The sequence below is a fragment of the Archocentrus centrarchus genome, chromosome 1, assembly GCF_007364275.1.
Source record: "Archocentrus centrarchus isolate MPI-CPG fArcCen1 chromosome 1, fArcCen1, whole genome shotgun sequence".
NCBI classification, from domain to species: Eukaryota; Metazoa; Chordata; class Actinopteri; order Cichliformes; family Cichlidae; genus Archocentrus; species Archocentrus centrarchus.
This window is the reverse complement of record NC_044346.1, coordinates 36,878,771-36,888,701: the sequence shown is the minus strand read 5'-3', so window position 1 is coordinate 36,888,701 and position 9,931 is coordinate 36,878,771. Positions and strand designations below refer to the sequence as shown.

Sequence of the window (9,931 nt, the reverse complement as noted above, 5' to 3'; positions counted from 1 at the left end):
GCCTTCAAACATAAAACGATCTGAGCCTAAATGGAGGAATAATAACATATAAGAGACAATCGTACTGCGTATCCTCCATCACCGGCTTATCTCGTACAAAGGGATTAAATACGCAAACCCATATAATTAATGTATCATTTATAGCGCTATAATCGGGCCGGACCGAGTCCGTAAGTTGCGCTGCGGCACATAAACAGCTTAGCTAGCGCTACTGAAGAGGAGCGAGCACGAAGGGAGTAACGTGTGGCAGGTAAATGCAACGTTTCTAAATGCTCAACAAATATCAGCAAACACACAAAGTGTGTGCAGTTTGTCACACAGTGTGTCTGCTAGCTAAAAGAACAGCTGCTGTATTTCAGGGAGAGCAAAGACAGAGAAGTTCACTCAGAGATGGAGAAAGAGGACAGGAGAGGAACAAGAGAGGTTAGAATTAAAGGTAAGGACTGGAAAACAAACTGAAGTATGCTTACTTTGTGTAATTCAAAGATTGTATGAAAATACTGCAGTTTAGTGTTTAATAAATAGGTTAGTTTGTTGTACTGTATTTACAGTAAAGCTCTGTGTTGGACTGGAGCACAGTGTTTGTGTTCATGGTCAGAGTTACAGGTTACATCAGTGCAGCAGAGATGAGTTTGAATCAAAGCTGCTGATGCTGAGATTCATTCACTGAATCCAACATTTCTACAGCCTGTATGCTGTCAGTGTAGGGGATGGAAATCACCTAAGATAGCTGTGAAATACTGGGTTACATCTTTGTGAGTTCACTTCATCCACACAGAGCAGTAAACCTCAGAGCAGCAGCAGTTCAGCTGATCACAGCCTGCACACCAACATCATTTACTGCAGCTCACAATAGAAAGCTGTGATTCTTCTCCCCATGCAGAGCCACTACAGCTGATCTTAGGGTTCCTCCACCTTCTGAATCCCACTGTAACCCCTGAGTATCCTCATGTTGGTGTTTAGGTGGAGGCACAGTCACCCTCTACTATGGAGGACACAGAGAACAGAGCTGTGTTTAAATTCCCTTTCACAGTTTGTGTCCTACATAACAGATTCAAGCTGAGTGCATTCATTAGAATTAAAATTTAGATTGGAATAACATTTGTATTCTCATGTACTATTTTATATTATTACAATAATATATAATGAGGTTCGGTTTGTTTTACACAAAAATAGCAGGTAGAAACATCCTCCAAAGAACTACTTTTACTTTCTTACTTTAAGTACATTTCAGAGCCTGTACTTTTTTACTTTTACTTAAGTAGAGAAGTTGAACCAGTACTTCGACTTTTACTAAAGTATTTTTTAACATAAGTACTTGTACTTCTACTTAAGTACAGAATGTCAGTACTTTTGCCACCTCTGCCTTTGAGCCTCTGCAAATGTGGGACTGTGTTAAAAATGTGAAGTTACAGAGATACTGTTGAACTTAAAGCTGAAAGTCTCCAGTCACACCTGCACGGTTTAATTTAAAACCCGCTGTGTTTAAAGCAAACTGCAGCGTATTATTAAAGGTGTTCTGCTTTTTGGACGATGGAGGCATAATTGAGGAAAACTGTCAAATACGTTTATTTCACATTTTTCTTCATTTTAAATTAAACATCAGCATGTTTACGTGGGAAGAGTAACAATCAAGGTTTAGGGGGGAAAAGGCTGAAATAAAATTAAAATATTATTGATAAATATAATAATTCACCCTGAAAGCAACTAGCTGCCTTTTATACCCTACCTGACTCAGGTGAGTGTGTGGGAGGGCCTAACTTGGTGGACTAATTGGTCTCCAATAGTCGGTTTATTCTGCTGCTTTTTAAAAGTTATTAAGAAAAAGGTTTAAAACTGTACTTGTGTGGACACACTGCACTTATTACAGCTCAAGGACATATTTCTCCTGCACTGTAAAGGATTTAACACATTTTTATTAAATTACTACACAAAACAAGTGAATTAATAATACAAAAACAATCAAATCGCTGCTGGTGCTTCCAGTTTAAACCAGGAAACAGAGGAAAGCTGGAGACAAACGCTCGTCCGATCATCTCTACAGTTTGGCCCGAGCCTCGGCGCTTTCCTCCCCGCAGCGCCTTCGTTTCCTGCAGTGCACGAAGACGTGGACGGGATGGATGAACGACAGCAGAGTGAGGAAAATCAGACCTATGTTCACCTGGAACAGATCCACGGTTAATGAAAGAAAAGTGTTAAATACTGAGGCGCGCTGATATTCAGACACAGCTGATGAATGCAGTGCTTTTAAAATTTATTTAAACTTCTTTTCTCCGGCATTTTTGAGCCCTCATAACTTCAGGACTACAGGAGATATCTACATGATATTCACACACGTGAAAAACACATTTAAGCTTTTGAGCATCAGTATAATGGGAGATATCGTCGCAGTGACTCCTTATATGTCAAAACAACTTGCAGTTTTTAATGCAGCTTTATTAGTTTTCCTTGGATCTCATACTTGTGAAGTCATGAGGGCTCAGCATCAAATCTGTACTCTGAGCACCTGTAAGCTGTAAAAACTGATCCTGCTGCTTCTTTAAACAAACCTACATAAAAGGGATCTCCACCCAGATATCCTCTGACAATGGCAAAGAGGGGGTACTGCAGCACGGACACTCCGGCCGACACCGCCATCACGAGGCCGTACAGCTTCCCAAAGTGACGGGGTGGAAAACTGAGGGAGGAAAATCCACAGGATTAACGTTTCAGCTGCACAAATCAGTCTTCATTTTGTCCAGTCAGTGAAATATTTCTTATTATGTTAGCTTTTATTTTATTTTATTTCATGGGACAGCTTTTGGCATAAAAAGAAATTAATCTTATTATTAAATCCCTTCTTCCTGAAATTGTTTTGATTTGAAATCGAGAAGTTTAGAAGACAGAAGAAGAAAAATACTGATTTCATAAATAAAAGCATCCGACGTCCAGCTGCTGATTTGCTCGAAGGAAAGACGGGTTGCTGTGAACAACTGCTTGGTGTTAGAGGAAGAACTGAAGGTGGAGGAAGGCTGAGAAAGCCTCTGCCGGTGTCAGCACAGCAGTCCAAAACCTGTGCGAGTAAATCACCAGCAGGATGGTTGTAATTATTTCTGGACCTTGAGGCCCGTTTATCCCACAAACTTTCAGTTATTCTGTGGAGCTCTTCGGCCTGTTGAAGCTCTTTTGTGGGTCAGAGGGCCGGACCGACACGCTGAACAACAGATGCGTGAATTTCAGTGTGCAGACAGATCAATCTGCTCTACAATCAACTCTAAATGCTTAATATATTTATAATACATGCCTGCATCAGCGAATGGATAAATATTTATTTACAAATTATGAACATGTACTGTGTGCCTGAGTGAGGCTGTTTTTACATGTGCAGCTTACCACAGGGCTAATATTTATTCTTTATTAACACGCTTACCTGGTTTATTACCAGCCACTGAGTATACGGTGTCATTTGTTTTTATCCATAAGCTATCGAGCACTCCTCGGGCTCTTATGTAGCTCAGGCACAGCTGACTAGTAAACGCAGGCCCTTCCTGTATGGCATGTTTCCCGCAGACAGGCCCATCAGGCCACTGTTCCCACCGTCCGGGACTGCAGCTGTGATGTTCTCTCTGATCTGCTCTGAAGATCCAACCAGAACCTGCAGCTGGTGGAGAGCTGGTTCATCTGCTGTGACACTTGGTTCACTGACGTTCTTCAGTATAATTTATGCACCTGTTTAAGAAAATGCGCCTCCTTTTGCAGAACCTGCACCCTGCTGAGGTTCCCTTTTTTTTTGGGGGGGGTGCTGGATGTAGATGATCACTGAGTTGGACGTAGTTTGCTGTAGGGTGCCAAACTGATTCCTCAGCAGTGTGAGTGTATCCTGTGTTATTATGTTGTTTTACACTCAACCTGAAACGGTGTGTGTCTGATGTACACTCACGCGAGGATAATGAAGGCCGTGTTCCCCCCGTAGAGGAAGGAGCGATTGATGACCTGCAGGATGAAGGTGAAGTACTGCAGCGGGAGATGAGGAATGGAGGCGCACACGGAGAAGAGCAGGCACTGCAGGGCCGTCAGGAACAGGGACAGGTGGGAGGAGCGCAGGTCCGCCTCCTGCGCCGTCTCTCCTGTGGTTAGAGGGGCGTTAAGAAGGCGTTTCCACACAAAAACACGCCGTTACGAGAGCAGCCGCTGATTTACCAGGAGCCAGAGGCTTCTTCTTGTGTCTGTCCATGATGAGTCCATTCCAGGGGGCACACAGGATGCCACACAGCTGAGTCACTGCAAACGCGTTGGTGTACTGGCTCACTGAGGGGTTAGTAAAGGACGAGGGAATGAGGTCAGTTAGAGACTATTTAGACCAGAGTAAGTTAATGCATATGATAATGAAGGCAATGAGTTACCGAGGCTGGTGTCACCGCCTGCCAGCCGGTGCAGCATGGAGTTGAGCGTCCCGATGAAGAGGTAGTGTCTCAGCTGCATTATGGACAACCACACCAGGTGAAATATGAAGAACCAGGACTTGACGCAGCTGCCGAATGACTCAGCTAAGCGCACAAAAGGTCACATAAAATCCAGCATGAGGGCTCTGAGAAGTCAAATACATCTACTAACATCTACTCATCATACTTTATTCTGTGTTTGAGGACCCTCGGGGCAGCACCCAAAGACCTGAGAGGAATTTAGCTCCAAATGTTGACGATCAATATCATTACTGCACTCACTGCAGTCTGAATTGTAAGCAGATGGAACAAAGTTTGATTAGCTGATTAGTGCCTGATTGTCCTGAGTAACCTCTGGATACATTAACACTATTTCTAAATTAAAAAGCATGGCTGAGCGAACAGTTTAAAAAAAAAACATCTAAAAATGTTCATTAGATTTGTGTCTTTCCAGCTTTCTGTATAAAAATGTTAGAATATCTGTCACAAATGAAGGAAACAGTTTAGGGATGAGAGACAAAAACAGCCAATAAAAAAAATGATTGCATAAAATAATCTTTTCTTTGTTGTGACGATGGCACTGTCCTGGCAGTGAAACAGGCTGGAAAGCCTGTTTATGTCCCCTAAATGGAGCCACGTGTTTAAGGGAAATGCATTTGTGGGTTGAGCCACATGGTCACTCTGGCACAAACAGCACGCCTGAACTGATCCCACTAGTGTTCAGTGGGGTTGAGGTCAGGGATGCAGGCAGGCCGTTCCATCCTCTCCCCTCCCAAATTCTGAAGCTAGTCTCTGATAAACCCCGCTAACAGTCATGGAAGTTAAGGTGATTGGAAGAACCGTCTCTCTTGTTTTGGGCCTCTGTCATACCCTCAGGCGCCAGCGGTGTTTTCTCCGTCTCAGGGGACTCCAGTGTCGGAATAACGTCCTTCATCTCGATCTCCTCCACGCCGTCAGTGTTTCCCTTTCCACAGTTTATTCTGAGCATCAGAAAAAGATTCACTCAAATAAAGGCACCTTTAAAATCAAGGTTTTTACTGGTCACTTTTGTTCTACGTATGTTAGTGAATTTGAATTATTCTAAACTGCTGTGAGAGGGAAATCTGCGCCACTAAAGCAAAAAAAGCAGGAGATTGAAACATGAGTGCCAAAAGAAGGAGGCCAGTCCAAAGTGTTTCCTCATGAGTAACAAACACACAAACAAACAAAATGAAGCTTCGGCATCAAGTGGAAAAACTATGTACTGAAAAATAGACTGGTTTTAAAAAAATGATGAAAAGGAAAACAGACCGGAAGTAAAAGAAGGAAACAAGTGGAGGACGTGATGAGAAACTCGTTACAATTACTGGACAAACATTCGGAAGTTTCCAGAGGAAAGAGGCGAGCTAATTTACTGCAAAGATCCCACAAACTCCCCGGTCTCAGGCACAGGAAATGAGGTTGGAGGTCACGTCCTCTATCAGTCTTGACCTCCTGCTGTTACAGTGGTTACATCGTTCATTCATATATTTTCCCCTCGTGCTAAACAGGGACGGGAAGAGAGGCCCGCTGCCGCGTCTCCACTGATTTTGCTCTCCTGTCGCATCTTCTAGAAAATAAATTCAGCCTCCCAACATATTCCTCTTTGTTGACGAGATCAGCTGATATCAGCTACACCAGAGTGTAAATGATGACATCAGGATAGACTGATGTTTAATGAATGCAATTTAAATATGCCAAAGGTAAGACCATTATTATGTTTGAAATGCTTCCTTTTGCTCCTTTTGTTGTGAAACCTTACAGTGAAAGGAGACCCGTTAAAATGTATTCAGTCCTCAATTTGTGCGCAGATTTGTGCGCGCACACTCTTCGTTCTCACCCGTAGGTGTAGTTTTCAGGCAGAGGGTGGGGGATGTGGGTTTTTGGCATCAGCAGGAAAGTTCTCGCCACGTGAACGCCGCTGCAGACGGACAGGGAAACGAGGGAGGTGCGGAGAGAGATGCCCTGTTCATACAGAACCTGAAGAGGAGAGGAAGGAGAGGGTGGGTTTACGAGAGGTTAAACCTCAAATAAAAAGATATGGCAAATAAAAGCATCAGATTCACCAATCAGAACCCAGACTGCACGTCTCGGCAGACCTCTGGGATCAAACTGTGGCTGGAGTCGATTTTTCAGTTCTTCCACTTGAACTTTATTAAGGTTTAAAGTCGGGGATGCGGCCACTTCACACTAAACTCCACCTCGACCTTTGCACTGCATTTATGCTGCTGCTGCCTTTCTCTGACAAATAATAAGGCGTCCCGTGTCTTACAGCCTGTCCAAGGGTGACAGAAATTAGCTTCCTCTGGAGGGCGTCTGGTCTCCCCCTCAGAGGCAGGGAGAGGAGCTCGGTCATTCAGGAGTGGATGGAGTATTTTATTTGTCTGGTATTTAGGATAAATTCACAGGTATTTTTGTTGGTGCGATGCATCTGCACACTTTGTGGATGCTGCTTTTTTCTCATATAATGCATTTAAAGTGTACTTCAGTAAAGGTACATTTCACTGCCGGTCCATGCTCCCATCTAATGGTGTCACGAATTAACAGCACTCTATAGCCCAGTGGCTCCGGTGTGGGCCACACCCGCTTTATCATCTAACATCTGGAATAAAAGCCCACTGATGAGGCTGCGTTGTTTTACCTTAATGAGAAAAAACACAGCGGAGGAGGAGTCAAAGGCACCATTATAGAAGGTAATGATGGTGGAGCGATGAGCAGGAAACAGGTTGCCCACCTTGTCATCACACAAAGACAAAGATCATCAGGACAAAACAGGTCTGAAAGTCCAGAAGTGGTTCATATATACAGGAGTAATTACCTGCATGTTAGTAATGAGGAGCAGGAGTCCCCCCACAGCAAGAAGAGACAGGGCAGGGTAAAGCATGTATGACAATGCTGCAGGACGCAGAGATACAAACGTTAGATGTGACCCAATATTAAAGTTAGTGAGAGCTAAACTCCAGAGTCACAGTGCAGCCAGAGCAGCAGAAACGCTGATGAACAGTTTAATTATATTCAGGCTGGATCTGGTGACCCTGAACCGTCATGCTTCTATAGGCTCAGGGTGATGGGGCATTTTCTCTTTCCCCTCATTCCACAAACGTCGAGGCTGAGCCCGTTTCTGTTGGTGGTTTCTTCCCATTAAAAGGGATGACAAAGAGGTGAAAGGTGAATCTAATGTAAACTACATTATGTCTTTTTCTAATAATAATAACCTGTGCACCTACCTGCACTAGAGAAGGCCACCAGCATGGTCCCAGCAGTATAAAGGGCACTAAAGAGGGGAAAATATAAAGAAAGAATAAAAAAGAATAAAGAAATAAAAATTCCCATCCACAGTAGAGACATACCATCTGATACAGACAACAATAATATATAATTTATTAACAATGAAGTACTGATTATCAACACTCATAAGTGTTGTCTCTGAGCTTTGCTCATGATGAGCTTCTAAATCTCATGATATAATGATATACTGAAACCAATAAGTAACTCCCAGTGTTACTGTGTAACAGAAGCTTTCAAACATCTGTGTTCACAAGTGTTGCAGCAATGATTTAAAAACCATGTTTGAAATAAATGTTTGCTGTAGGGTTTAATATTTTTCCCGAAAATGACATGAATCAAAACCCGGGAAAAGACGAGCCATTTCCCGGGAATCCCGGGAAATAGCTTAAGCCCGACACAGGCTACAGAAGGCCCAATTAAAATAAAAAAAAGTAATGCACTACAACTTGGTCATTGCCATTCTGGCAACAGCAAATTAATAACGCCGTGTCTGAGGGTTAAAGTAGGTTAGTTGTGAATCGTCTTTTGAAAAACTGGCCGATCCTTATAGCCTAAAAAATATACATTTTACTTAACTCCATTTTAAAAGCGAAATATGTTAAAGTAATCTATTTCATGATACTTTCTCCACACATTAGACCCGTATCCTAATTCATGATTGTTAGTAAGCGGCTGCAAACGAGGAAAAGAAACACTCGAAGTTAAACAGATATTTCTTTATTGTTCAGGGCAGGCATATTTTATAGGCTATATAATGCGACTTTTTTCGCGGTTTCCCGTTTTAACGTTTCCCGGGAAACGGGAAATGGTTCTGATCGCATTTCCCGGGAATCCCGGGCCCGGGATTAAACCCTAGTTTGCTGATGACCGCTGGATCACTTGATACCTAACTATGTAAAAATAACTGAATTGTACTGAACTTATTTTGTTTTAGTGCGATGATCTATGCAGACAAAGAGTTCAGCTTCTAGAGCCTGAAACAGATTTAAACCATTTCTAATCTAATCTGAGCCCCTTTTTCCTAACTGTAAACTGTAAACAACCACACTACAGAGTGATATATATTTAAGCTTTAGCATGAGCTAATTTCTAAACTAAATGGAAGACCTGAGATCTGACCTACTGAGGAGTTTTAGACTGTGTAGAAATGTTTTCCACTCAACTCTGAGATAGTTTAACACACGTGCATTCGAGTCTCAGGCTGCAGCCCGGACAGCTTTCTTTCTTAGCACTGACTTACATCGCCAGCAGTCTGGTCAACATTGTGCCACAGTGATCAAATATGTAGCCGTTTAACAGAGTCAGGAAGTCGTTGAGCAATGAGGCCACGGTAAAAACCAGTGAGAACTGTTCATCCTGGCTACTGCAGTCTGAAAGAAAGGCAAACAGAAAGAGACGCTACAAGTAAATTCCTTTCAGTAGCACTGTGAGACCCATACAGCAATGGCACAACAAAAATAAGATGTTTAATGTGATGCATTTTGCATTGAACTGCATGACTAAATGAAGATTCAATTCAATTCAATTGTATTTTATGTATATAGCACCAAATCATAACAACAGTGCCCTCAAGGCGTTGCATATTTTAATCTAAAAACCCTACAATAATACAGAGAAAACCAAACAATCAAACAATGCCCTTTGAGCAGCACTTGGTGACAGTGGGAAGGAAAAACTCCCTTTTAACAGGAAGAAACCTCCAGCAGAACCAGGCTCAGGGAGGGGTAGCCAAGAGTAGCCCTTTGCACTATAACTAAAGGGGTTTGGGGGGGTCACCTGATCCAGCCCTAATTATAAACTTTATCAAAAAGGAAAGTTTTAATCCTAATCATAAAAATAGAGAGGGTGTCTGTATCCTGAATCTGGGAGCTGGTTCCACAGAAGAGGGGCTTTAAAGCTGAAGACTCTGCCTCCCATTCTACTTTCAAATACCCTAAAATGAAAAGTTCCCTGTGAAGCACTGCAGGAAATTAAAAAGATGAAAGATTCATCCAACAAAGCAGCTCAGACCCTGTTTCTGGGGCCAAGCGTCCTGGATGAGCATCTCGTCAAACCTAAACTCCAGAGCTGCTCACCTTTATCAACCACGGTGCTGTTAGTGTCCACGCACAGCCAACCAAAGTAGTCCTCTTCCTTCAGCACAAACACCAGAGAAGCATAGCCAAACACCAGGCCAGCAGAGAACAGACACTCCAGCAGCCCAG

At 42.8% G+C, this 9,931-nt stretch overlaps 1 protein-coding gene across 1 annotated transcript; it reads right to left on the bottom strand.

Moving 5' to 3' along the window:
* Positions 1–2,016: 2,016 nt before the first annotated feature.
* On the bottom strand, positions 2,017–9,030 carry LOC115785920 (solute carrier family 43 member 3-like). Its single transcript, XM_030737861.1, has 11 exons — positions 8,968–9,030; positions 7,667–7,713; positions 7,258–7,334; positions 7,081–7,173; positions 6,280–6,419; positions 5,292–5,401; positions 4,383–4,526; positions 4,180–4,287; positions 3,920–4,106; positions 2,554–2,677; positions 2,017–2,161 (listed from the first exon to the last, which is right to left on the bottom strand). The coding sequence occupies exons 1-11, from the start codon at positions 8,988–8,990 to the stop codon at positions 2,039–2,041; spliced, it is 1,176 nt and encodes a 391-aa protein (XP_030593721.1). The 5' UTR covers positions 8,991–9,030; the 3' UTR covers positions 2,017–2,038.
* Between the last annotated feature and the right edge of the window lie 901 nt (positions 9,031–9,931).

Coding starts and splice junctions, on each gene's coding strand:
- LOC115785920 (XM_030737861.1), bottom strand. CDS start 8,990: ATGTTGACCAGACTGCTGGCGAT. Junction 5,402..6,279: donor CCTGAAAACTACACCTACGG/GTGAGAACGAAG, acceptor TCTGATGCTCAG/AATAAACTGTGGAAAGGGAA. Junction 4,288..4,382: donor AGGCGGTGACACCAGCCTCG/GTAACTCATTGC, acceptor CTAACCCCTCAG/TGAGCCAGTACACCAACGCG.